Source organism: Acanthaster planci, linkage group LG08 (genome assembly GCF_054643075.1).
Source record: "Acanthaster planci isolate LZ-2023a linkage group LG08, COTS_SCS, whole genome shotgun sequence".
Taxonomy (NCBI): Eukaryota; Metazoa; Echinodermata; class Asteroidea; order Valvatida; family Acanthasteridae; genus Acanthaster; species Acanthaster planci.
In genome coordinates this window covers 779668-807599 of record NC_141784.1, presented here as the reverse complement: position 1 = coordinate 807599, position 27932 = coordinate 779668, and the positions used below count along the sequence as shown (strand labels likewise).

Genomic DNA, 27932 nt, shown 5'->3' with positions numbered 1-27932 from the left:
ACCAACGCCATGGTGAGTTTGACTTACTCTGAACATCTTGACTGGACACACTAGCAAGGTTTCCCCCTCTATCGACGCAATCATCTCTGGCTTCTCTGTACGGCAGCGCAGGAGACGATACCGAGTCTCCGAATAGTTTGTAACATTGATACCCAAGGCGATACCAATCATCTTCGCAGCCACCAGTGAGTGGGTAGGGGGAAGGGACAGGGATGGGGTCATTGTTGGAGGCCAACTTCTTGCAGATAAACGGCTGAGGTATTCCGCAGGCCATGTCATTCCATTTACCGCCTTGGGGATAGAACAAGTTGGGAAAATAATGCTTGAAGCAGATTTGAAGGACGTGGAAAACAATTACCTCTGAGACTGAAGGGGATCAAACTGAAATCACTACCTTCACTTAAGACCCACTACTACCTTCGAGGGTTTTTACACAAAAATGTCAATATTCAGGACGTAGAAGTAATACATTATCTTATTACGTAATGCGTCTGCCAAGCTAATAAGTAAGGGACCAGTTGGTAACGCGGAGGGTCCACTTGGTAACGCGTAATTGAATTAGAATCACGTACGCAGCCATTCCTAACTGTCTGCACGCAGGCTAAACGAACCAGCAGCTGCCAGATAAGATGTTGGTTAAGATATGATAAGATCATGGTGATCAATTTTCTACCAAGAAGGCTAATAATTTCAAAAATTAATATCAGGCATCTCAAAAAAGGGCAAACAATCTTAATTAAAAACTGTGTATCTAACCTTGTGGCCTATAGGCCATACTTACTGGTCGGGTACATCTCTACGCATTTCTCCTCCCCTGCATGGTCATTGGGCTCACCTGAGTTCCAGTTATCGTAGTAAAACTCCGTTTTGTCTGACCAGCTATCAATTAAAAAAATTCCGTCCAATGAACAACCAAAACAATTATGCATTATTCTGGGAAAGTTTTTAATCAAACACGCTCTCGTATTACATTTAAACTCTTTTGTCCAAACAAGTTCTTCTCTTATGCTCCTAGAGGATATCTGGACTTACATATGGACACCGCCAGCCACTTTTTCCCTCAAGCCAATCCAGTAATTCTTGTTCACCTGCTAGAGAAACCAAGTTCTTACTTAAATGAGGTCAGCTGAGCACAACTTCACAGTGTAGTGCCTGTATTCTAATATAGAGCAACAATAAACATTCTCTTATTTTGTGGCCATCATCGAGCACTGTCAAGTTGTCACTCTGCCCAACAAAACTCTTGCCAAAACACTGCCGAATGAATGTATTTATAATTATGCGACGAAATTGCAAAGTATTGGTACATGAGGGCAAATAATCTGAGGCAGAATCCGTAATCCAACTGTAGGACGATAAACGCACACAGTCATGTGAACTTTCTGTGACTGAAGTGGCCAAATAAATGATTTCCGGGCCACACTCCTTTTGATTGGACTTCACACAATCCATCAATGCACAACATAGCTGGCTGTGTTAAAGATACCGGCGAGGTGTGACTTCTGATGTAGTCGTTCTCTGCGAAGGAATGGATGGAGGTCAGGTGACCGCCATGGTTGTTGCAAAAGGCATCGGCTTCACTCCACGTCAACCAATCCAACCGGTTACCAGTCTCTATATAGTAGCAGTAGTCACCACGTGCGATCCAACCGCTTGTGCAAGGGACACCTGTTGGCCAAAAAATTCACACAAAATTGACTTTCATAAAGCAGCAACATAATTATTTCATATTGAATACGAAAACGATGTCAACAGGGGTTTGGGCACACACCTTAACGGCCTCTTTATAGTGTTTTTTATCTATAACATTGGTGGAGACAAAAGAAGGTAAACTCTATTCATGAATGAGCTTGTAAACAGCCAAAGAAGCGAGGCATATAAAGTTCAACGAAAAAAAGGTAACTCCCTAAAGGACAATTCTGTCAAAAATCCAAAAGTATCTATTCACTCAAGAGTGTCTAAAACAATGAAACGTTCATTTTTCCAACTGTTCAACAGCCTGGAACTCGAACAGTGCCTGTCAGGAGAACACTGCAAAATGTACTTGAAAACCAATAGGGATTAAATAAAATCAATACATTAGAACCCAATAAAATCTTAATACACTAACTTACACAAAAGAAATTATATTTTAATCTATAAGCATCTTATTCCATGAAATAAAGTATTAAATCTTGTTTCATCTCCTTGCTTACCTCCGACTGTTGTGGCAATTCCAGTTGGCGGGCTGAGGGGGGCTAAAAAACAAAAGACAAGAAAGCAGGCTCAAGAGTTTCCCATGGAGCTGAAGCTAATTACCGTATCTTCCATTAGCGTCAAAGTCTCAACAGGTTATTAATTAATAGAAATTGTGACTGATGCTAGAAGACAAGATAAACCTGCAATATTCCCTGGAATATGCATGGAGATAATACAACCCATAAGCGCCAGACCAACTCCAACTGCATTATGCGACTTTTTAAATGTCACCTCTCAAGCATCTTGGTTTGTATTTGTGTATTAGCTACTAAACTGCATTGATATAATGTACTCACGAAGGGTAGCGCGCCCAGTAGCGTTGATTGGCACTTTGGTTGAGGAATACGGGAGGGTGACATGCCCAGTTACCGTCGGCACTTGAGTTGATGAATAGGGGACTGCAAGAGAGTGGTGACAGCAAGTTAAGAGCTGTTCCAGAAGCAGTTTAATCCTGTGGAGCCAGGCTTTTTGGACCATCTTACAGCCGGGGGTGTCCCCAAGAACTCAATTGTCACCATTTTTTATCTTTTTCAAACTTTGCATGCATGTAAAGGCACTAATATAAAACCATAAATTCTTGATAGATGCGAAATAACCTTAAAATAGATACTTGGGTTTTTTCAAAACTTTTATATGAGGGAGATTGAATGGGCCGTATACCTCTGTCAGCAATTTATTATAAAGCAACAGCTACTCGTGTTCTTTACACAAAATCTTCTCTCGGAGTTTTAAAACGTCACCCACAAGATTTTAAGTTCCTAGTTAATTCTATTTAAAAAATCATTTAAAAAAATCATTTAAAAATGTACCCTACCATGACAGAATATTTTGAAAGGGTTTCTGTCGGATAGCCTTATCTCATATGCCCTCACTCCCTCAGAAAATATGCATAATAACAACCACGAGTTTCTCCATCCATTGAATTGATTAAAGGTTTTTTTTCATCCTTTTGAGTGCATGACCTGAAATACGAACGTCATAACTCCAGAGTCTCACTACTAACAGCATTTTCACGTGACGCTCGTTTAGCTACCTAAAGAGAGACAAGGACTGATATAGTTCAAGACGAGAAAGTTCGCCGTGGTGGGTATCTCTTACTTTTGGGCTTCTCACACATGTAGTGATTTTCAGCGAAGCAACTGGTGCCGAACCATTTGCCCTGGCTGTCCAGATGCATCATGGCACAGTTCTGGGAAACCGTAGCCGGCCGTTCACTTCCCCAGTTAACGTAGGATGCAGGCGTGCCGTCTATCCAGTCCCAGCCCCCTGTGAGTGTATAAAAGAAAGATGCTAGTTTTTGCCACACGTCACAAGAGTGAACAATTCCACACTATTCTAAGTAAATATCATAATTACGTTTATTCGTGAACGTTTTAATAGACCAAACAAAAGTTTAACGGACCAAACAAAAAGAAACTTGAGGTAAAATGAAGACCTTCGGGCAGTGAGCATATAGCCCAATACATGCTCAAAGATTGTACTTTTGAAGGGTTATTGCGGATGCAGTCAAACCGTGTCCAATTTTTTTGGCTATGGTTGATGAAAACACGCATGCATAAGGAAGCACTCAGCTAGTTGCTTTGTGCATTCCCCAATAGACGCATGTGTATTTCAACTAGTAGTCAAGCACTTTGGATGCGGCTCACATTGCACGCTGGCAGTGGTTCTAGCCTACCGTGTGTATTGCGGTGTAACCCAAGCAGGATTTCAGACAGCCCGAACCTCTCCTCAGCCAGCTGGCGCACGAACTGATTCTCGGCCTGACTGTCGATCATGACCAGGTCGGCTCCGCGGCTGAACTGGCAGTCATAGCGCGCCTCGGGAAAGGACTTCTGGTTGAAGATATTAGACGGCACGACGTAACAACCGGAGCCGAACTCCTTCCAACCAGGGGGACAGTAGCCAGCAGAGGTTGGGTGGGGAGTTGGTGGCAAAGCTGTAGTACCAGAAATAGAACAATTATCCGAATTCATTGATCCCTGGTCATCGCCGACAGTTTTGCTGCATGCTTGCTAACGATTGGTGCTGCTGTTGACGATTCACTGATCTTATTGTCATTTGTGTCGACCATCTGCTCAAGTTTGAAATTGTCCTGACGCAACTGGTTTTTTGGTTTTTTTTCAAATCGTTATTTCAATGAAACCGCTCCGATTTGAATTCTACTTGTTCCGGAAAAGTATTGAAGTTTGAGGTTTATAGGTAGAGAAAGTTTAAGTGATCTTATTGATGGTATATTCATACATATTATACAGAGCAGCGGTCTTGTTATTGTTTTGGTTCGGTTGGCTCGTATGCTCGTAATTTTTGTTTGTTGGTTACCGGTACTTTGTGTCTTAGTTGTTCTAGTTCATCTATAAACGGCGAATGGAATAAAGACTGTCCGCCCAAGGGCAACATACACAGTTCGCTTCTGATCACAGAGGCTACCATGGTGGATACTAAGGCATTGTAGCAAAGAGCACCTGCCCAACCCCGAAAAACCTTTCCCTTGCTAACAAACACTAGCTATGTAATCCCTCAAAATTATCTTCATAATACGTTATTGTGTGTACATGCAATGAAGAAAATGGACATCAGACCATGGACAGCTTGTGTCTCTACGGGACGTTTATGCCGTGCCCTGTCTTAAAAGGAAAACCTTTGATGCGCAACTGGGGTCCCTGTCGTTGACACTGGAGTTGAAATTACTTTTCACTCATAAAGCTGACGAGAAGTTGACTTCATTGTTTCAAATAATGTGATGGTAGATTTCCTGGTTAGTAACCCTGAAACAAGGCTGACGATAATTTTCTAACCTGTGGCAATCTTGCAGGCTGTGTAACGTGGGAAGACACAGCCCACTGTCATCCATTCCCCGTCCTCCCAAAACCATTCTCTTTTGGCCATGATGGCGCAGTCAGCCCCGTTGGGAGAGCCCCACCCCCAGTTTGAGTAGTGGAGAGGCCAGCCGTCAATCCACTTCAGTGTATTTGTCGTCTGTAGCATAAAAACACATTTACCGGTATATGATTATTCAATGCCTTTGTTTTTTCACTATTTGTTGAAATTAATGCCCATAACAAGGCCTTAACCAAACCCGTAACCAAACTAACCTTAAAATAACCCTAACCCTCCTCAATCCTTCACCTGTTGGAGGATTGAGGAGGGTTAGGGTTAATAAAGCAAATAAATGAGGAAATTTCCGCAACAACGCCACAGGGCCTCAAACATTGTATTAAATTCTTTCTCTGAGATGGGTGAGGGCACGGCCCAATATCACAGCTCTTCAAAGCACACAAGATGCTGAGGCTCTGCGTTTTTCATGGAGACCGTAAGTAGTAAGCACAGCAAATCAGAAGGCACCCTCATTTAGGAGGTAAATTTGACGACGTAACATTGGAATCTCTATACGCACAAGGGTAAGCACTTCCACATTACGCAGCACAAGCAAAATAGTAAACATGACTTTTCTGCTAACTTTTCAGGAGCTCCGTGGGCCTGTGGGAAAGCTCCTCGTGATTGTTAAACACCGAAAGCAAGAATTACTTTGCTTTGCATAAGTATTACAGGTACTATAATTCAAGGTTTTTTTTTCGTGTCACTATATTTTCTTTAATGACTTGTTACGCTCTGTTCCACCTACCACTATTGGCTAAGTCCTGTGCACTGTATGTGGTTGCAACAGCTAGTTTATTTCACGTTTCTTGCTTACATTTACTAAATTTGGTTTCACGGGGAAGTGCCTGTTTATCAGTGAAGTCTCTATATATTAAGAAATATTTTCAAAAACGCGATGAAACGGAATTGCACCATCTTCTGGTTGCCAGAAGTCAGTTTCGACTGGTTTATATGGTTAAATTAATCAGTAGACTTAAGAAATCAGTTTAGGGACACCCTGCCTTTCTTCTTTTTACCTCAACATTTTATAATTGAAGAACTATTTCAGGGTTTTTCAAAAGTAATTGAAAGTATATTGTGTTTGGGAAATAAAATTCTGGTATAAATCCTTTTCGTCGAGCAGAGGAAGGGTGTGTTCGTCGAGTTATCTTACGGGATCTTTTTCCAGGCCCAACCACACACTCCCGTTGGCGTATTCGTTAGCCATGGCTTGGAGCAGGGCCTGCTCGTAGCCGTTCAGTATAGAAGCTACCGTAGCTCCATCATCAGCGCAGTACTGCTTCGCCTCACCCATGGATCGTCGCTTCGAAGTATCCAGCTTGAAGCAGGCCTTGCCATTGTAAATGTAACCGGGCTTGTAGGGACAGGCAGGCAGGGTGAAATTTGTTTCTGGAATTGTTGGATCTTGCAAGAAATGAGCCACACGTTTAAGTTGTTTTTTTTTGTGCAAAGTTTAGATTTAACATTTCCCTATTGTTACCACAATTACAACCAATCTTAAACTCAACCAAGCTTAACCAAACAAACCTCGACCAGCTATTCAAAAGCTGGCCGACCGAACAACACTATACAGTCAAGGTGGTTCCTATTGATATTTACAGTTAAAGCTTCACATACGGTTTTGCCCGATGTGTGTACATAGAATCAATATCAGCTCAACCTTCCTTCCGATCCAAACAATAATAGAGCAAGCTAACAGAGTAGACTTGGGCAGCAACATGTCATCCAACCAGACAAAGCTCAAGCATAAAACCTTACAATAGGCACATGAATTACGAGCAACTTCAACAGCACTACGTAGGGTCCTAGGCGCAAAAGAAGTAAAAAGAGATGCCGGTTGAGCTGATTTGCGTAGTTAAGAGTAGTAGGTGAAGGGAAAACGAACGGGATACAGTGAGTCTGTGGTTCAAAGACTGGAGAGCACTTTTCCCCCTTTTCCCCTAAGTTTGTTGGCACAGGTCGGTTACGATATATATAATTTCCTAAGAAAATTTGTAAGTTTGAGCTTGTTTTATGCAACTGGAAAACACTGTCTTTAATGCATTATCGTCAAAGAGTTTCACTATTACAGTGGCATTTACATCACATAATACGATAATACATTGCTTAAAGTTTCGACACGATGAGTATAGATACACACCTGGTTTCATGAGGCACACGTAACTGTTGCGCTTTGAGCAGTCTTCGTCATTCCATTTGCCCGTCTCTTCCGCTTCGTTCATTAATTTGACGCAGTCCGTGGAATTCTGTGACTGGAGCACCGTAAGCAACGGTGACAGTGATAAAGCACATTCGATCCAATTAAAATAAGATCAATTTATTGGGATTCTAATAACAATGGGCCAAGTGAATACACTGTGCACATATACCATTATATACTACACCTCAAGGATAACCATGGGCGTCACCGAATTTTTTTTTGGGGGGGGGCATTTTTTATCCCGGGGGAAATTTCTTGGAGGAGGGGAAGCAATCATCTGTAACAAACTAGTAAACCATAAACAGTTTAAGGTTGTCATTTTCGGTGTTTTTTTAAGCAAACTGCTGATTTTCATCCCTTTGGTCATTTACTTCATTCCTTATTCATTTTTCCATTTTTTTTACATTTCTTTCTTTTTTACTTTTCGAATTTATTCTTTTTGGGGAAAGTGCCCCCATCGCCTCACCCATCCCCTTGTGACCTCATGATAAACATCTTAATGTGGAAGTAAAATTAATATAACTCCGAACAATCTATTTATGACACTTCGTAAACAGCTTACATTGGAACCATCAGGCTCGTTATATCCCCAGTTCTCGTAGTCAAAGGAACTCCCGTCGTTCCAGAGAAACCTGCCACTGGTCCCCAAAGACGACAACCCAATCCACACGTCGTATTCAGTGGTAGTCAAGAAAGCAGCCAATAGTGCTGTTACATGGAGAAAATGACAATACGTTTACAGGGGGCCGCTCGGGGGAAAAATGTACAGATTCCAAAATCAAAAAAGGATTGTTTCATTTTCAATATAAATGAAAAATGGTTTTTCTTTCATTCCTTTGTTCTTAGTTTCATTCGGTCCATGCCAGTATTAGAATACTATTGTACGGAGCGTTCCTTGACAGTCGCCCAATGCAAACCCGCTGTCGCCGCTGGATATATCCACTGATTAAATTGATTGATTGAATAGCCATTTACTCGTTACTGTCCAAGAAAAGTGAACCACTCTCCTGTGAATCGCCACGTTAAGTTCTCATTCAATCGTTTGTACTCTAATGTTGAAAAATCTTAAAAGGAACTTTAAATGCACTTAAATATCCCTACAAACTGGCCACTGTTAAGCACCCTCAAGAACTCACTCTGGATATTGTCATTGTGTATGGAGGCCAGGTTGGCCCCTGGCGTCTTCTGACATTCCGCCCTGGCATCGTGCCACGTCTTCCGCGTGTTGAAGGTTTTCCCGCCGATCATGTAGCACCGATGGTTATGCTTCCACCAACCCGTCGGGCATCCCCCGACCGGGACCTCTGTGGGCGCCGGAGTGGCCACAGGAGGGTCGTCTACGTTACGCTTGCAGATAAACTGTCTCTGGACACCACAATTGTTGTCACTCCAACAGCCCGGAGGAGCTAAATATCAGCAGGGAAACTTTCCTCTTAATTTTTTTCCAACAGTGAACACTGAAGGTTTTCCAGATTTTCCAGAAAGCGCTGCACCTTTGATTCCATCTGGAAACATCGCCATAGTTTTTCAATCCTGTTTAAAACGTGCAAGTAAAATATTACCCAGATACACCTTAATTTTCCCCCCAATCGTTGAAGAAGGTTTCGTATTTATAACAGAAAGAAACTTTAGCATCAGTGAATAAATTCGCATTAACCTCTCTGTGCACCTTCGTCTTCCCTTACAAACAAGACAAAACTCACAAGAGAAAAATTTCTGCATCTCCACGCACTGCTCTTCACCGTTCATATCATCCGGCTGGCCAGAACGCCAATTTTCGAAGTCCAAAAGACTGCCATCTGACCATCTAAACAATGTAAACAAAAAAGGAAATAAAACTAATCACAGCTTATGGTCAAAGTGCAAACAATCAGATTTGTCGTCACAGACAGTATACGCGAGTTGTCCTGGACCTGTGACTGCGGATTCATCTGGAAAATTAGCTTTCAAACCTCGACCTGCAGATTGGATCAAAGTTTTTTCTCCTAGCAATACGAGCTAGGAGTTGCATTTATCAGTCACATTCAGGGATACCGGTGAGATACCGCACGATTTCGCTCCATTTTTTAAAACCAATACAACAGCGGAACTGCATTATCGTCAAATGTCACCAGCAGTTTAAAATTCATACTTACTCATAGTGTCCTGCGTAGGAGCCATTCTCTCTCAAACCAATCCAGAAATATGAGGCAAACAGCTGGCTCTGGGTTGAAAATATCACTCGAATCAAGTTATTTGATAGTTACGTTAGTAAAATTATACTAATAAACTTGAATTTCTACAATTTTTTGGCATTGCACTTTATATTTCACGAATTTACACACTCCCACGAAAGAGGAAGACTCATACACATGGAATTGTCGTTTTCAACATTATTATACAAAGATACAAGACTACATTTTCACAACGAGATTGAAACGTGTGAGGAAGGCATAGTTTTCCTGTTCACAGGCCATCTTGTTGCACAAAAAATGTGTTTTCCATCCATTTATCTAACACTTTCTTCGTGAGCTCACATATTCAAGAAGAAAGCTGAGTTCTGCTGAGTCGTGAATGGACACAAGATGACTGTTCTTAGCCTGGCACCAGGCTTCAGCATGATGCCAGTCCTGAACGCCGTCAAATTCAAACGAAGAGCTGAAGAAGTAGCAATACGGGTATCGGTGGATCCAGGTGGGGTCATCGGCACAGGGTTCGCCTAAGTTCAAAAACAAAGGTTTACTAGTCCATTATTCACAAAGAAGAAGTTATTATAGGAGAGACGATTTACTGGTTGGCTTTAAAAATGACAGGATTTAGCTCATCACCATGCACGACAAGGTAATTCTTTGTGCTGACAAGGTAGATTGCGCTATATTGAGTGAATGACGAGTCATTGTGACCTTTTCATTTTATAAAGTGAAACACAATGCGTTTTTGCTTTCTGTGCTCAAAATGAACACAATGTGCTAAACCTAACACTTGAATTGTTTGTCAGCAGTTTCAGTGCTTTTTGTATTCTTCACCGAAATAAATGTTTTTCACTCCAAATTACTTTTTAGGAGTATTCCGTTTCAAGCTTGAAATTGCTTTCCTGAATATTCCCATCCCTATTCCTATCACCAACTTAGTTGTCTACATACCTGGAGATAACGTTGGTGTAGAAGTTGTTCTTAATTCGACACCTAGGGAGTTCAAAACAGATCAAAGAATCACAAAAAATAAAAAAAGACTATGACCTATGAAATTAAAAGTTTTAAAATGAGCTTTTTTCACAGAATTTATGTCAAAAAGCTTCATTTTGCCATCTATCGCCATCAACTAAATCTCCTCACGAAAACAGCACGGCTGAAAGTGCCTTATTCATGTATACAATGTGGAAAACTCCCAGAAAACAGATTCAATTCAAAACAGAAAAAAATACAGAAAATATGTACTTCAATCATAAATTAAAATACTTCAGACATAATTCACAACAAAATACGCACGTTACTGACTATAAGGAGATTCGGCATACAAGTAGAACGGAATGGAAGACTCAATACATAAACATTTTAAAAATGAATCTATGCTACATGTGGAAAATGGCTTGCAGTTACCTTTGGGCATTTTACAGATGAAATTCAGCTCTTGATAGCAAGGTGCATCGAACCATCCTGTCGTGGTTGAGAGAAAGGTCAGCACACACTGCTCTCGCCCGCCGCTGTCGTTGGGTTGTCCGGTATGCCAATAAGTGTACTGCACCACTGAGCCGTCACTCCATTCATAGCCTGAGCAGATAGGACAAAACGGCAATTTTCTAAATTGAAGTAACATACAAAATGGATCCTTGTGTAAAGAAAACAGTTGCACAGAAGGGGACAGACAATTTGTGTGAAAGCAACCCTTGACAGGGCAGTTGTGCACCTGTATTTTTTTCATTACCGAATAACCTATAATACCTTTCCTAGAAGTGTGACTCCCTTTAATAACAACTTTGGACGAACTTTGCTATATACGTTGTATCTTTATGACTTTTTTTACTGTGTTGTTTCTAAGGATGAGTCAAAGAGTAACCGTGTGATGAAGACTGTTACCAAAAGAAAGTCATTCTGCAATTTTGTAATCGGTTAATACCGATTGGCAGAACTGGACCTCCGTTAATTTTGCATAACTCTTTAAAATTTAACGTCTTGGAGACGTGATTGTTACATATTTCTATGTGAGTTTCATTTCTTTGCTTTAAAATATAAACGCCATACCGCCTTCATTTCTCCAGTCATTAAGCCCGATCCAAAACCCACGATCCGAAGTTGGTGTGCTGAAAAAGATAACAACATCCTTCCATGACTCACATGTATTTCACGCGTAATATAACACTGGAATATTCGTGAAGCTCATGACAATGCCGAATTTAGGCAGTAAGAATGAAGTTCAAAATAATGACATCAACTTACAATGAGTCAATGATGTGTCTCTCTTCGTTTGGGTGGTGGAAGCTAGCCAGGCTGGCGCCAAAGCTCCCACACGCTGTATAAGCTTCTACCCACGTGGACCCATCTTGCGCTGAACTGATTTCAAACGGCTTGCCAGTGGAAACAGAGTAAATCAAAAACGAAATTACGATTTTCTTTATTAAAGTAGCCTGTTGTAAAAGATTGGAGACCAAAGAATTATTTCTAGACTCATTTTTTCCCGATATCCTGCCGATATTATTGTCTGCCTGAATACTGCTTTTGACAATACAATCTACAAAGAAAATTAGCAACACAAGTTTCTTTCACAATTTTCGTAAAAGATGGGAAAATATTTCAAGTGAAAGGTCCCTTATTTTCATTTACCAAGTTCTCGGCCCCTAAAACAAGTCCAGAATTCCTGTGGGATTTCCCTATCTATAGAAACGTTTGAGGGCCCACCAAAATAAAACACAAACACCAACTTCCACGCACACGCAAAAAGTTCCAGCGTCTCTTTCCCTCTTTAGTCTTTTATTTTAATATGGGAAAGCGTCGAAAAAATCTCACGGCTTCAGCATTAACAAGCACTGTGAATTGCCTTCAACTATGGCACAGCATAGAGCTTAATAAACAACGGCACATACAGGGCCTAGGGAATGCAGGTATCAAAGACCAATTCACTTGGGCATGCATGGGGCCTATGGTTCACCCATAATCCCGCTGACAGAGTTGGCAAAGTGTCACGAGGAAGAAAACTCACGAGGGCAGCAAATTATAGTCCCGCTGTCAAAGGCTGCCCAGAAACGGGAAAGATTGCTGCGTCTCCGTTTCTTCCATCCTTATTCTATTTTCTTCCAAGAAAAGACCAACCTTAAAGCAGTTGTCTCCATAACCAATCCATCCTGGGCTGCAGCCAATGTCAGACGGCTGAGTAGGTGGGTTTGCAGTTGGCAGCGTGATGGTGGGCCAGCCGATGCGGGATTTCTCACAAATGAAGAGGTAGCCTTTTTCGCACGATCGGTCGCTCCAATAGCCGGCATCGGAACCAGACTTCATCGTCACACAGTTTCCCGTTGAGTCATCTGTTTTGGTTGTGAAAAAGTGGCAATCACGCAGCTTATTAGGTCATAATTTGGAGCCTTTTGATAGAAAAGTCTGTACTACTCCGTAACAAATCAGTGTTACCTTTTCAATATAAAAAGGAGCAATTGGTACTTTACCTGGCTGCCCGCTGGCCCAGTTGGTAAACGTGACCTCACTTTGGTCAATCCATTGATAATAGCCGCGACTTGCAAGGTCACTCAAGCCGATAAAGTAATTATCCCACCTCTTCAGACCCAAGACACCACTGAGGAAAGCCAACTCATACCTAGAGATAACAAATACAGATACTGGCTCTATAATGAACACGAACATGATACGCATAATACCCAAGGGAAGCCAAAAACACATGCCCCCAAACCTCAAACAAAGATTACATCACCAGGATCACAAAGTCTTACTTTCAACTAGGACAAATTAATGTCACGGAGTATAATAGTGACAACTTGAGTACTTTGTAAATAAATATAATTCTATAGCAACGAGCAAACCATAGATACATTTTCGCTGTGACGGCAGCTGAACATTTCGATGAATCTGGAAATGACAGAGAATGCTTAGTGGCAGTGGTAAACATGCTGCCTCAACATCCTTCCCAAACTGTTAAAGCTCACCCATCTTCAATGACGACAAGTTGTCCCCCTTCTGTAGAGCACATACTTGCGGCATCAGCCCATGCAGCCCTTGTCTGGTTAGCTAGGTAACATTTATCCATCCATGGTATCCAACCCTGCAAACAACAGGTAGTGCAAGGGATGTAGGTCACTTAAAATTAGCCGAGATGAATCACAACTCGGCCAAACGTTGTCTGGCATAAAACACTCCATGCGTAGACGTTTTAGAGTAAATGCAAATGATTTGGTCAACGTCATACAACTACTCAAATGACGTCTACATCATGGCAGATTACAACCTTGGGAGATACTGACGCGAGTAGCGTAAAGAGGCTCAAAGTGGGTATGAGAGATGCTGCATTTTTTTCAATGAGTTTTACCAAATTGCTTCCTGAAGATTGATGTCTACATAGCAAAGCTGGAATATGTCGGTGACATTTTCTTTAAAACCTTTTATCTTGAACTTTTTTTTTCAAAACAATGTTATTCGATAATTTGCAACACTATTTAGCATTAATTGTTTTTAAAGTGGCGTAGGCTAAGGATGTCAACTCTGTTGACAAATAACGTCATAACGAAAACACAATTTTTTTGTATTCCTGAAAAATGATCCTGAACATTATCACTGTCCGTTTCACATTAATTATAAAAATGTTCCATGCTGGCAACCTGACACTTACATCTGGACACGAATCATCAACGGGAGGTAGGGGAGCCAAGTCAATAGGTTTCCTGCACAGTGCGCTCAAGTAGTTCCCAGTGCATTTAGTGTCACGCCAATAGCCCTGTAGCGGATTGAAAAGGTACCACTGTGACAGCAATGTCACGTTATCTATCTTTCTAGCTATCTTGATGTCTATCATTCAAAATGTCAGAGCTGAACACCCTTGGACCATAAGTGGCACTGTGGTATCTACATGTCTTTAATCGCCTTTTTTTTGGAAGTTCAAAATTTAATGTAAGTTTCTCCCCCCCCCCAACAAAAAGTTGTGTACAACAAGGCTATCCACCTTGATCAGATGCACCCCCCGATAGGTTGAAAAGAGCCATGTTATAAAGGAGCGGTCATTGTGTTGGTGGCGATGCAACTGAAACGCGTGCATTTCATAGTCGTCTGTGAACCAGCGAAGTGCAGTCCCCACCAATGGAGCCTGCGTTGCTAAGAAAATTGCGCCTTTTTTGGTCTAGGCTCATAGTTATAGTCCAATCTCATCATTGTTTCCGGCGCTTTACAGTCTTAACTTTATATCAGGTCTACAGTTTCAAGACATTTGGGACTTTTTCTAAAATAATTCACCCTTTTATTGTTAATTCTACATCCTTTAATGTCCTATTTTTATAACACGAATATTACGGGGGCGATCGAATGGCCCATTCCTAGTTCAAAATGTCACCTACCCCTGCAGGACACACGCACCCATGGTGCATGAATCAGAACTCCTAAAGATGTGAAAAAGGCGAGATTTTGCATAAATGCCTTGTAAACAGCCAAAGTAAAAAGACTACCACCATACTCACAGAATCAATACGCATCTCAGTGCAATCGTTTTCGTCGCCGTTATCAGGCCGGCCAGAGTCCCAGTTAGTGAAGGTGACAGGTTCACCGTCTGACCATGAAAACCATCCCTCCAACGTTCTGTCGGACAGCCCTATCCAGATACGATTCTCCGATGGTGCCACTGTTTGTCAACAGAAAAGAGCAAATTCGAAGATTTTTCCTTTTCCATGACAAAGGGCAAGGATATGGTTTCAAGGACGAGACATAAACGGTTGAAGTGGGACATACAGTTAAGTGTGGCGTGTCATCGCCGTCTTTGTTCATTTCTGTTGATGTACAGGACAAGGCTAAGATATAATAATGATGATTACAATTTAGGCCTAAGAGAAGGTTGAACAGGTTTGGGTGTGGTGAATTTCGTGTCTTAGAAAGGTTCTTCTCTATTATGGGGGAAGGGTGAAAGAATTCCCTATTTTGCACCCTTTAAGAGACATTTACGCAAATGTTTAGGAGACACTTCTGCAAATTCTTGGAAGGGAAAACAGGGGACAGTCCCCCTCCCCCTTGGCTATGCCACTGAGTTTTACAATGGATAGCTCCTTCGAAAACCTTCTTAAATATGTCAACACCAAAGTAACACAAATCAACACACTACAAATCGCGTTGCGCCAGCTCCCGCCTTCCAAAAATTCCTACTTTCTATTGGGAAGGGACAAGAAGGGGAGGCAAGAGTTCACAGACAGAGTGGCAGGTGCCCTTAAAAATGTTGGTCAATACTGTAGTTTTGTCACTAAAAACAACACCTCATTTGTAACCAATTAATTTATTCACGCTAGGTAAAAATAGTCGTTCACCAGGGAAGCTTTGTTGCATGATGACTGTGAAATTTATAAAACTGCTATTGAGCAGATAACAGAATCATTTTTAACAATAAAGACACAAGAGCGTCCAGGAAACATTGACGACATTCTGAAAATGACAGCTGTCTTGTGTCTGAGGATGCAAAGGGATTTCGAGATCACCTGATTTCTATCGACAAAAATGGAAGTCTACCAAAATGGACACTTATTACCCTCGTGCATATATCCTCGTATGAAGTTGTTGGTATTCCTGTCCTCGATGGTAGCTAACTCCGCCCCTACGCTGCGACAAGAGGACTCAGCCGTGAATAGGTCCATCTTGGTGGTGTTCAGGGAATAGCAGTGACCATCGTAGCGACCCCAGTCGGGCGGACAGTTGTATTCGCTGGGCAGCGGGGGAGGTCTGGTTGGGGATGGCACCGTCAAATCTGGGAAAATTTGAAAGAGGAGAGAGATGCGACTCTTTGTTGTAGGGCTACGGGGTTGTATTTCATGGCAAGCTAGGACTTTTTTAAAAGAGACATTAATGAACATTCAATGTGCCATGTTTTAAAAAGATCCAATAAGGTTAGTTCTGGTTATGGGTAAATGATTGTTCCACTTCTAATTCTGTTGTTACGAAATGCAAATACATGTTCTATTAGCGTCCTCAAGGAGATTACATCTATTTTTTTTCCTTTTTTTTTTGTTAACATCTTTTGTCTTTGGGATGTAACAAGGATATACCCGTGGTGGTTGGTTATGGGATGGTGGACAACATTAACAACATTAATTAACATTAATGTGTTTTTAATTTAGCTTTTTTTAACCGAGAGAAGAAGGTTTTCCTGATCTATCTTTATATATCCGGGAACCTTGATTAAATGCACCCACCCCTTTCGTAATAGTCATAGTGATCCCCAGGCTCAGTGGTAACGAGTCCTCCCGCCGAGGCAGCATCGAGGGAGCTCAGGTAGCAGCTCCGGTGCTCACGCCGGTAATCGAAGGAAAGACACGTTGTCACGTGCAGACAGATATGGGCACAGTCCTTTGGCCAGACGTTATACCAGAACTTAGTCAGGTCACTGTGATCGGGTAGCTTCCGCTGGGTTGATGTACTGTAGTATTTTAAGATATAAGCTGTGGATAGAAATGTTTACACATTCCCACTCAAATGTACCTCGGACAGCACATACAGCGTACTTCATTAAAGTCTATGAGCCTTGACCTGGACCAAGAGAGGCGCAATTTTCTCACCAACGGAGGCTATTTTGGACGATGTCCCCGTCCCCATATAGGGACCGGTAGCAAGCTGCAGTTTAACGTGTGCAATTAGCCCTGTCAGTTTTTGTCAGGGCAATAACAATGCTTTAACATGAATCACGTTTACACGTGAATAAAACACAAGTACCTATCCTTGCCAAGCCTAGAGACTACATACGGAATGGGAACCAGTCTAAGGCTTCCTTGGTCACTGCCCCTCGCTAGTTTACGAATAACTATGAATCTGAATCAGCAAAGCCTCCATCAGGAAACATCACACCAACTTATTATTGATAATCATACATTTTATTGATCAGCATACACAATTTGGAGTTTGGAAAAGGGTCCAGTTTTAATGCACGAGGAAACCGGAACACCAGGAGAAAGCTTACGAGAGCAAGTAAGGACTCGAAACCAAGGCCGTTTTCCAATACTCAACTTGGCTCCGTCTCAGGCTTCAACCTTTTTTTTACTAGCTGACTTCGAAGCTGTAAGCGCAGTAATCAGTCTAACAGTGCCACAGAACATCAAATAAGATGCAAGAAAGCCAAAAATTACAGTAATCCAATGTAATTTAAACGCTTCAGGCCCACAATTGGGGATTGGTTTTGATAACGAAGCCTGAGACGGAGACAATTGAGTATTTGAAAACGGCCCAAATGTACTTAAAGCCTGGGCCAAGCCGGGACTCGAACCTGGGCCTCAATGGTGCAAAGCGAGGAAAGAACCGCTACGCTAACCCGTTCACCCCTATGAAATGCATGCGTTACATTTACATCGCTACCAACAAATTGAGAACTCCTGGCCAACATGGCTCTTTTCAATCGATAACGGGGTGTTTCTGCTCGAGGCATATATGCTATGACGTGTATTTTGATATTCCTCTGAGAGTCTGTTCTGTGACTTGCCTTTTCGCTTGCAACTGTATCCTTGCTCCTGTTCGCATTGGTGGTCGACCCAGGTACCAGAATTACTGAAGAAGCTACAGCAGTGGTGGCCGAGAGGCGAGGCTCCACCCCCGTTATCTGGCTGACCTGTTACAAAGAAAGACTTCAAAGGTACGTGGGAATGGCACCTGCACAAAGGGTTCAAGTCCATCTGTTCATTTAGGTCCCAAATCATCCAAGCAAATGGCATTTTGAGCTGCAAAATAAGAAAGGCCTGTAAGTAGCATTTATAATCAAAACTGTTAGGGTTCTTTCTGTCAGTCACCATTGTTATCAAATTGTGAAAACTATAACTATTTGGACAACACATGTAATTATGAGCAACTGGTGAAAAATATTTTATTTCAAACAACAATCTAAAAGGTAAGTGGCAGCTAAAGATGTGCATTTACAGGCACGTAATTCTTAAGCTTTTTCTTAAATTTGGCAGCTGGAACCCAGTGGCTGGTAATGTTTGGTAAGAGAGCTGTAGTCGACTTGAGTTTTAAACCTAAAGGTGTAGGCCTGTCTGCCCGCATTCAAATCACCGAGATATTTTACTAGCAGTGAAGAAGGTTGCTTTTAAACACTAAGGCAGTTGTTTCACCTGCATTCCAGTTGATGAAGGCAAACGGGGAGTTATCGCTCCACTCCCAGCCGCCCTCTCTCCCAAGATCATTGCAACCCATCCAGGTGTAGATTTGGCCAGAATTATGCAAATGACCTGCAAATAGCGAGTTTCGAAAATGTGACGATGAAAACAAGATGTAAAATGTGAGTCTTGTTGCTGAGTTAAATTCATGTAAGCTTTATAATGCACACGCTCAACTATTTTGGGGATACAGGTTCCATTACCACAGCAACGTATACTTTCACCTTAACTTGACGCAGTTAAGGGGTGTAAAATTGTCCAGGCATATGGTCTTAAAAAAGAAATAACTGCCTTTAAAATATTTGCAATTTAAAGGTGCAATTTTATGGAACATTCCGTTAGTCCCTGGAGGCTTTGCAGAATGTAAATGTGAAACTGAATCTCTCAAAGGACTCAGTGCATAAGTATGTTGTCGACCAGGGAAATGAATTCTGGGGTTCCAAGGAGGACGGATCCCCTAGCATTTTGGTAATGGGATGAACCATTTGAACGCCACCTTTTGGGGGGACTTTTTTTTAATGAATTCTGAGGTTATTTGAGAGCTTTCCAAAATGAAAAACAAGTAATAAATTTTACCGAAAATCTGAGAACAAACGGTACCAAAGCTTGTACACTTTTAGTTCAAGGTTCGAGCTTGCATAAGTTCGTAAATTGTATCAAAGTGTGTGTGTCTGTATTCCGCTTTTTGAATTTCAAGAGACGACACATTTTGGGGGGTTATAGAAATCTCCCATCCCCCTGCCACTCCCTGTCACAGATTTACGCCTCTGCTTCAACAGTGACAATGGGTGATGAAAGACAGCCTGAAAACCATTGCGGACGTGCTCCTTCAGGTGAGTATTTTCAAGATGTCAGCCTCACTGTCACCCACGGCACTACTTTCTCACCCCTTATAAATTGTTGGTCCTCCGGTCCCGTAACGCTGATGAGATCCCCGCCTTCAACCCGGCATTGATAGAGGGCGTCATGCCAGTTTTCGAAGAGATGCGGCCGAAAGACATAGCATGTGTTAGTAGATGCATCGTACTCCCAGCCCATACCGCAACGTAACTCATAGTCAGCTGATATAAATAAAGTGAGTCTGTCTATTTATTACCGGGAGTGGTACAGATATTGATGAAAAAGATCGGTTCAGTTCAGTAGCCAAATGGAAGAAGGAAAACGAGTCCATGTCATAATTGGGTTGAATGAATTGCTTAAAAATGCTCTGTTGTAAGAAGGCCTACAAATCTATTACAAAATATTGAAAACTTCCAGATTTGCATCAAGCCTTTCATTCATTAAAGGGTAATTATGTTTTCTCCAGTGTCTGTTTATTACTTACACGTTGGTGGAGGCGAAGGTGTATGGACAGTACCATCATCGACTGTGTGATGAAAAAAAAGGAAAAAGTGCTAGCTGTATAACCAGCAAAAAACGAAACAAACTTGCGACAATCGGTAGCATGTTGTTAGCAGAATTCTGCGGCGAAAGCTCTGAGAAATCCCGTTGATCGCTGATTTTCACAAATCTCGCAGATTGTTATTTGTTACATATTTCAGAGCCGTTCTCCCCCTCAGATTGTCGGCCTGAATAGCCGCTTAAAAGGTAAATTACTATACAAACCACGATGATGGCCACCTTGCACTGGTTTTTCCAATATTTCTTACCTTTCTTCTTCTTGCAAACGTATCTGTAAGACCTCCAACAGTTTGTTGGCTCCCACATCCCAAGATATCGCTCTCCCCTAAGTCTCACGCAGTCGTTGTAAATACTTTCAGGTTCAGTCCTCCAGTTCTGGTAATCGTACTGTCGTCAAAGAGAGAAAACATGCACAAAGTCAGAAGCCACGTACAATGCCGTAGCTGCATGCTAAACTAAGGCAACGAAATGCTGTCTCTCACACAACAAATCCTCTATGATTGGCTCAAACGGGATGAGTCCGGAAGTGTATTGCTGCCAACGCGAAAAATTATTTCATCTCGTTTCAACGACTTATTATCTCGTTTATATAACATAGTTATCCTGTTTAAACGACACAGTTATCTCATTTAAACAACTTAGGCTCTCGTTTAAACGACTTCGTGTCTCGTTTAAACACTTAGTATCTCGTTTAAACGAGATATCTATATCTGTGTCGTTTAAACGAGATAATAAGTCGTTTAACGAGATAACTATATTGTTTAAACAAGATAAATAATTGTTTCGCGTTGGAAACAGTACGCTTCCTTAGATGAGAATGTCAGATTCTCCAGTTTGAAAGACATTTCAGGCAGTGCAAGCGTTCTTACTTTTCAGAAAAAGCACTTTAGTTTGATGGCCCTACAGATTTCCAAAAGGCATTTCACTGCTCTTTTGGTACGCCTAAACCGATGCATTAGAATTCTATTGACTGCCAGTCAACTTGTGATGAAATGGGCTGAAACTCTGAAATTTTCCTAAATGCGCATTTCTTCCCCCGGGTACCAAAGTGACAGTTGCCGTTGTCCAGTACATTATAAAAATGCCACTGCCATCTGACGTTTCTCTGGAGACACTGTCATAAAGCTTTGTGAACAAAGCTTGCTCGATCAATAACCCTAATTCCAACCAGTTTTACAAACCTCTATAAACTTCAAAGACTCTAATTTTGTATTGATTCCTTCCAACAAGCTAGTCCGATCATCTTCACTTCCATGTGCACAGTGCACCTAGCTAAATCTATATGGTTAGGTATAGTATATAATGCAAAAATGTATTTTGAAATCTTGATAAAATTGAAACTGGAGACAAGACCTGAATTTTTAGCCGCCAGTACTGACGTCAATACATGCGGTCGTGTGCGCCAAGTGATAGATAGGATTCAAAGATGAACAAAGTGAAAGTGAATTGTGATGCCAGAATGATAAAATACTTACTGCAGTTCCGTCTGTCCAGTAAAAGTTTCCTTCAACATTTGTGTCATGAAGACCAATCCAGACATCTTCTTGAATGACGTCCAGGCGAGCTGGAACAAATTGGGTGAACCGGTAATGATCTTTAGCCCTATTAAGACTATATTAGCATTACCTGAGATGAAACCAACGCCACACAAACTCGATCACTAGTGTATAATAGTTAATAATGGGGATTCTCACTTGAAAAAAACGATTGCTCTCTGTCACCGTGTATGCTGGCCAGCTGACTTCCCAAGTTCACGCAGGAAGTATTGGCATCTGCCCAAGTCTGTTTTTCAAGGCTAAACTCGTAGCAAAAGTTACCATGAAGAGCCCATCCAGGCTCGCACTTGCCCGTTTCTGAGAATAAAGAGAGAAAAGCAATGGAGCTTTTAGAGTATCTGTATTTTTTATTATTGCAACGTTAACGTTCAGTTTTGATTGGATTTTTTCATAAAGTCAAACAAAACGTTGTAATGTAGGAGTATTTTCCTTTCACGTTGCATACCCAACTCACCCATTTCAGGTGGCACAGGGTTTACGGGAACACCTGTAAATAAATAAGAACAAACATACCAATTTTAGCAAATACACGACCAAATTGTTACTGTTTGGCGAATCAAAAGTCTTTAAATCTGTATTGTTATTAAGTTCTTAGACAGAAAGAGGACTGAATTATTACAATACCTGCAGATATCTCACAGATGTAAGCACCAAGTTCAAAACAATTACCAGTCATCCACTCCGCAGCTAAATTGCCTACGGTAAATATTTGACCAAAATGAAACAAAAAATTTAAAACTTTTCTTTCAAACTGGCTTTAAAGCAATTTCTGATATTTTTTCTTAACAAACTTGAAACACACGTGAAATGCACAGATATGCCAAAGAACATGGATGAAACAAACCAGTAAAGATATATCCACAGTCCGTGTGATTTGTGTTCATCGGCTGAGACGGTGCCCAGTTGTCGTATGTTGTTGGGGCATCATCCACCCACCTAAACACACCGTCCTCCTTCTGGTCTGCTCGTCAAAGCAGTAAACAAGCAGTTTGTTAGCAACAAACCACAGATGACTTTATAGATTATAAGAACGGAAAATTTACGGGGTAAATCTTCTATATCTTGAGGGTGATGGCTGACCCCAATTGTAAGGCCAAAGACGAGCCAATGGTTGGTATTGGCATATAAGTTTTCCGGCAAGAAGAAAATTCCATGACATTTTTATTATTTTGGAAACCTGTCAGCATTCATTGTGAGTAGCAAAACTGGGTCAGAAAACTGAATGTAGATATAGCAAAGCCTAATGAGGATGTAATGAAGAGCTGGAAGCTGATGGGTTAAAGTTGACCTTTTTCGACGGAGTGATTGTGGTCTCGGAAGCAGGCTCTCTACGACTGGAGGTTACCACAACCCAAACTGAGGTAATAATCTTCGGACCATCTTCATTTTGTTGTTGCACCATTCGCTGTGCTTTGTTTGAATAAACCGTGCATCGATGTCATCTAATGAATAAATAAGCATCATTGTCCCTCACAGTTTCCCCAAATTGCAATGATGTAGTTCTCAGTTTCATTTAATTGTTGCATTTTATTGGCTTTATGCCAGCAAAACGGGCCGACTGACCTGATATGCCGATGAAGAGCGTTTTGACACCCAAATCTGTCAGATCTTGCAGGAAACCTTGAATCAGCGTTGTTTCGAAAGACCTGAAAATACATTTTACACATTTATCTCTGAGAAAACAAAAAGTGTCATTTGAATTTAAGTCGGTGTCACTGGTTTTCTAGCACCGTTACTTAATCTTGGCTTTGTCGAGATTGTCAACCAAACATAGTTCAAAACGTTTGCTTAATGTACATTAGATAACTTGATAGCTGTACTTTTCCAGCGGAAAATGGAGCTCTGTAAAGATAAAGGGTCTTTACTTTGAGTTTCATTTCTGTGTTTGATACCGAGCTTCGGTTTCACAAATTTGAACCTGAGCCCGATATCAAACACGGAAATGAAACAAAGGTCCGGAAAAACCGTTTCAAATTCGAAGATAACTTATCTTCGAATTTGAAACGGTTTTTCCGGACCTTTGTTTCATTTCCGTGTTTGATATCGGGCTCAGGTTCAAATTTGTGAAACCGAAGCTCGGTATCAAACACAGAAATGAAACAGTAAAATCAAAAGAAACATTTTTTCCTTCGTAGCAGTTAATACAAAACTGGTGAGTACCACAGATCAAGTTATCACAGTTAGACTGAACAGTTGAAGGAATCATTTACACAATCGTTATTGTCATATTCCAAAATTAGTAGATGGAATGAAGAAAGTTGTGACCAGTGCTCACACTCCTCAACGGTTGAAGAGATTGAAGCACTCGGAACCAATGAACGACGGGTCGCAACGAAACAGGAAAATAGTGGCTATAAGTAATGATTTCACACAATGTTGGTTAATGCATCGAAATGTCCGCCCCTCGTACCTGTAAGTGTTCCTTGTTTAAACCATTGCGGCAATAGCTGCGCAAGAGTATGCAATAATAGATTCTTAAGCTCATGTTATGTCAAAACACTCAGCCTGGCTGTAGCTTGCCAGAGATTTTAACAAGTAAAATTTGCATAGAAAAAGATACCGTCTGGAGGTGGTTGCGTATTGCGACCTAGAGTGGTCAGGTTTACCCTCGTGAAGAGGAGTTGAACATCAAAGAGACCATGACGAGAAACATTAACCCGATGTGAATAATGTAGTTACATGGCAGAGTTAGATGTAAAGAGCACCAAATCAGTTATTGTGCGACAGCCGTGTTGGTGGGTATCAATGTCTCAAAGCGCATGGTGGAGAGCAAGAAGACCTGTGCATGCTCTTCTAGCGTTGAATACATCCCCTTCGCATTTACAAAAGCCAATTAGAATTATAGCTAATAGTTCTAAGTTAATCGGACGATGGTTACAAAAGGCAAGTTAATACAATAGTCCTACTGATGAGGTTTTCTAAGAACCCAACTCTTGGCCAAAAGATATCCAAAGGACCCCATACATATCTGTAGGAGCAAGTACACTGAAGAAATTGTAACTGAATTATTCAGGCTCCGTGTATGAATAAGTAATTACTTGCTACAGCCCAAACCCATACTCAGTACCTACCCCTGAACAGTCACAAGGTATCCATCCTGCGCCTCGCAGTGACGTTTAGCATCCGTCCACGTCTTACGTGCGTAAGAATTTACTTGATAGCAGTGCCCATTTACGATATGCCATCCTTGTGCACAGGTGCCTGTAAAAAAGAGGAAAGTAGCACTAATTAAAAGGTGAGGTGTCCTTTTATGTATTTCTTTCACAATCAATTTAAACTGGGTGAAATTCTTAAGATTAAAAGACAGTCCAATAGGCAAACACACTATCAACCTTCCGATATAGCGCACAATAGGTGTCTGCAACTTGCGGTGCATCGTCGTATACGCCATTCGCCTTCTTCCCCGACTACTGCACAGTCACCACCATCGCCGAAGTAACTGAAATTAGCATTTTCAAAAAATCAAGGCAATTGATCAATGAGAAACAATTATTAGATTTCGTTGTCAGCATTTGTAAAAGTTCCACAATTCCTCGCGAAAATCTCTTCGAAGGTAAATATTGAAATTGTGAATGAACTATTCACATAAAAAATATACAATTCATGAAATTATCTATTAGTCAATTCATATCTGATATAGACTCTCAAACCATACAGCAATTTCGGTCAAACTGAAACCTCAGTTCAATACAGGAAACGTTAAATGAATACTTTTTGAACTGTAGCAGGCTTAAAATTTCACACAAGTGCTGGCGTAATGGTGGCTGGTTGTCTATGAACTGCTCCCTAGAAATTTTCATTAAATGTTATCTACGTGTGACTCCAAAATAATCAACCCTCTCAACCCGCTCTTCTATGTGTACCTCACCAGCGCAAGAAAAGTGCTTATAGTTGCTGACTAAGAAGCGAATTTTTGCACAAGGCCCCGGGGAAACAAAAAGGCTATATAACTGTGGCTCTCGGGGAATTTTTCTAAGGGATGTTAAGTCAAACATCTATGCAGGGTAAGTTTCCACGAGACGAGACGATTAGTCTCCTCACAAGACTGGTAATGAAACCATTTTCCCATAAGAAAGTACATCTGTTGTATACCAGAATATTGTATAATAAAATATATCGCCGCCTAGAAGAACGGCATTTGGCCGTTTTTCCCAACTCAACTCGCATCGTAGCGTTTTAGCTCTTCTGTGGGCCATTAGACGCTAATGATTACTCATTGTTTGGTTGACTGTTCTCCCAGTTGGTGTACGCGTCAGTGTACGTGGAACCATCCGACCACACGTAGTCCCCCGCGACAGTGCGATTCTGTAGGACAGAAAAAAAGAAGGTCGTTTATTGAAAAAAAAACCTGAGATTTGAAAGTTGGGCGAGGGCTGTGAAAACAATTCGCTCTGTGGCGGTAGAAAAATGTAGTGTCTACTAATAGTTACATTCACACACAAACAGAAGAACAGTTTACATCTAAATTTTCCACTTGGGGAAAATAAACTAGCCTGTTCATGGCTTGAAGATTTCAGCATATTCACGAAAAGCGAGGCTTCAATGATAAACAGGAAGATGGGATTTATACTTGTACCTACAAAACCAAGGGCTTACATAGGGAACAATAATAATATTAAATCTGGTCCTTAGTAGGACTGACATCAGACTTCCTACAAAGCGTAAAGTCACTCCGCCTCTTCTGCTCCATGAGTGTCTAGAATGCAATTTTCCGAAACCTTTGGTTCATCTTTTGCTCCTGTCTCCGGCTTCAATTTCGTGATTTCACTGAGCTCCTCTTGAATTAACTTTTCGGTGACAGAAACGTCAGCTCCTTTTATGGGATGTAAAATATTGCTTGATCCGAAATGGAAAATCTCATTGAGGTCCGGAATGAATTAATCCAGACTTGGGAGGCAGCAGTGGAACCCAGGCCAATATTTTAGAAGATTGCTTTTAGGTGCGCCCTTATTTGTGCATAGCCGACGCAGTAACTCTACACCTTGGTCATGTTGAATATCCATGTGTCTGACTTTTTATTTAAATGTCCGTAGAGATATTGTCAGGGGCGTAGCCAAGGGGATGCCGGGGTGGGGGGCAACTGCCCTGTGTAGAAACATTTGTCCCCCCCCCATGAAAAATGGGGGTTGGGGGTTGTTGTTTTGATATGCGTCATTTGAGTGTAGACGTACCTATTTAAAATAGGTTTTTCAAAAAGCCGTGCATTATGCGTAGCCAAGGGGAGTAAGAATGGCAACTGCTCCTCCTGTGAAAATTCTGTCCCCCCCGCCCCTTCTAGAAGAGTATGGCTTACAATTCCATGTAAAGCAGCTGGCTGTTGAACTGGTTTCTCCGCTGAGATCTTCCTTGGAAGCCCGAGCGGGACCAAAAGAGGGCGCAATTTTCCCAACAATGGAGGCTCCTTAGGTGAGAACTGCACTGGTACGTTACCAAAAATGAACCCTCACCACAAACATGGCTCTTTTCAACCGATGGGGGGTGCTTCTGCTCGGGTCGGATACGTTACCTAAGACGCATATATCGCACTCCTCAACAAGGCCAAATTCAATTTGAACTTAATATTCAGTGATTGACTGACCTTATCTGATAGTCCAATCCAGAATGATGAGCCAGATGTGACCCACATGTTGGTAATAAACATCACATCATCGTGGCTACTAGCCGAGGCAAGATGGCCGCCTGGATAAGAGGCACAAGACTCTTCTGCGCTCTGCCACTTAAGCTTTTCATTCAACACCTTGTAGCACTTGCCATTGTGACTTCGCCAGCCGTTGACGACGTCACACTTTGGTAGAATACCTGCGATTGAGTAAACAGACCCTGAGGGGAATGCTAGTCTGCGCGCCATGAAAAGCAAGTGGGTTGATGAGCACGATCAAAAGCGAACGCGTACGGTCTCTTTGTCTTGTTTGATAACGAAGGAAATGTTCGCGCTGCAAAGTCAAAGAAGTTAAACACATTTCAACTAAACCGTATTTGGATTTCATGGTGGAGGGTTTGGGCTAAGGGTTCAAGGCGTGACGGTATCAGTGTGCCAACAGAGTGACTTACCCATCTCGCGTTGACAGATGTAAGGATAAGACAACCAATCACAACTGGCAGAGTACCACAGACCAGAACCGCTTGAAATGTATACGCATTCTTCACTTGAAAAAGACGAATAGTTCGGTTGAGCGGGAGCCCAGTTGCTGTAGGGTGACACATTACCAACAATAAATTTTTCACATACAAGTCAGAGGCCATTAATTTATAGAGGAAGTGAAAGGATGGAATGAGGGCGTCGGTAGGTCGACACATATTTCCTTGATGAACCTATGATGTCATGAAAATAAGGCCGTTTTCAAATACTCAA

General features: G+C 41.5%; 1 protein-coding gene across 3 annotated transcripts in view; it reads right to left on the bottom strand.

The window, feature by feature from the left end:
• Positions 1-27932, bottom strand: part of LOC110978107 (macrophage mannose receptor 1-like) — a 40410-nt gene that overhangs the window by 7825 nt on the left and 4653 nt on the right. The window contains exons 4-46 of one of the 3 annotated variants that reach the window (XM_087139722.1): positions 27632-27768; positions 27159-27379; positions 25794-25885; positions 24913-25019; positions 24652-24781; positions 23144-23226; positions 22425-22541; positions 22205-22276; positions 22035-22067; positions 21719-21877; positions 21500-21588; positions 20273-20411; positions 19948-19989; positions 19511-19684; positions 18579-18695; positions 17954-18079; positions 16677-16922; positions 16016-16231; positions 14964-15124; positions 14126-14230; positions 13446-13561; positions 12951-13099; positions 12601-12812; positions 11731-11858; positions 11536-11594; positions 10894-11064; positions 10438-10479; positions 9832-10013; positions 9451-9518; positions 9019-9122; positions 8452-8721; positions 7878-8023; positions 7256-7367; positions 6269-6519; positions 5034-5214; positions 3914-4174; positions 3337-3504; positions 2535-2636; positions 2196-2237; positions 1487-1668; positions 1033-1091; positions 782-879; positions 28-291 (exon numbers count right to left, since the gene is read on the bottom strand). In XM_087139722.1, the coding sequence (XP_086995848.1) occupies positions 28-291; positions 782-879; positions 1033-1091; positions 1487-1668; positions 2196-2237; positions 2535-2636; positions 3337-3504; positions 3914-4174; positions 5034-5214; positions 6269-6519; positions 7256-7367; positions 7878-8023; positions 8452-8721; positions 9019-9122; positions 9451-9518; positions 9832-10013; positions 10438-10479; positions 10894-11064; positions 11536-11594; positions 11731-11858; positions 12601-12812; positions 12951-13099; positions 13446-13561; positions 14126-14230; positions 14964-15124; positions 16016-16231; positions 16677-16922; positions 17954-18079; positions 18579-18695; positions 19511-19684; positions 19948-19989; positions 20273-20411; positions 21500-21588; positions 21719-21877; positions 22035-22067; positions 22205-22276; positions 22425-22541; positions 23144-23226; positions 24652-24781; positions 24913-25019; positions 25794-25885; positions 27159-27379; positions 27632-27768 (5933 nt within the window). Of the gene's footprint in view, positions 1-27; positions 292-781; positions 880-1032; positions 1092-1486; positions 1669-2195; positions 2238-2534; positions 2637-3336; positions 3505-3913; positions 4175-5033; positions 5215-6268; positions 6520-7255; positions 7368-7877; positions 8024-8451; positions 8722-9018; positions 9123-9450; positions 9519-9831; positions 10014-10437; positions 10480-10893; positions 11065-11535; positions 11595-11730; positions 11859-12600; positions 12813-12950; positions 13100-13445; positions 13562-14125; positions 14231-14963; positions 15125-16015; positions 16232-16676; positions 16923-17953; positions 18080-18578; positions 18696-19510; positions 19685-19947; positions 19990-20272; positions 20412-21499; positions 21589-21718; positions 21878-22034; positions 22068-22204; positions 22277-22424; positions 22542-23143; positions 23227-24651; positions 24782-24912; positions 25020-25793; positions 25886-27158; positions 27380-27631; positions 27769-27932 lie in introns of those variants that run through there. The other 2 variants (XM_022232820.2, XM_087139724.1) reach the window with 2 other exon arrangements.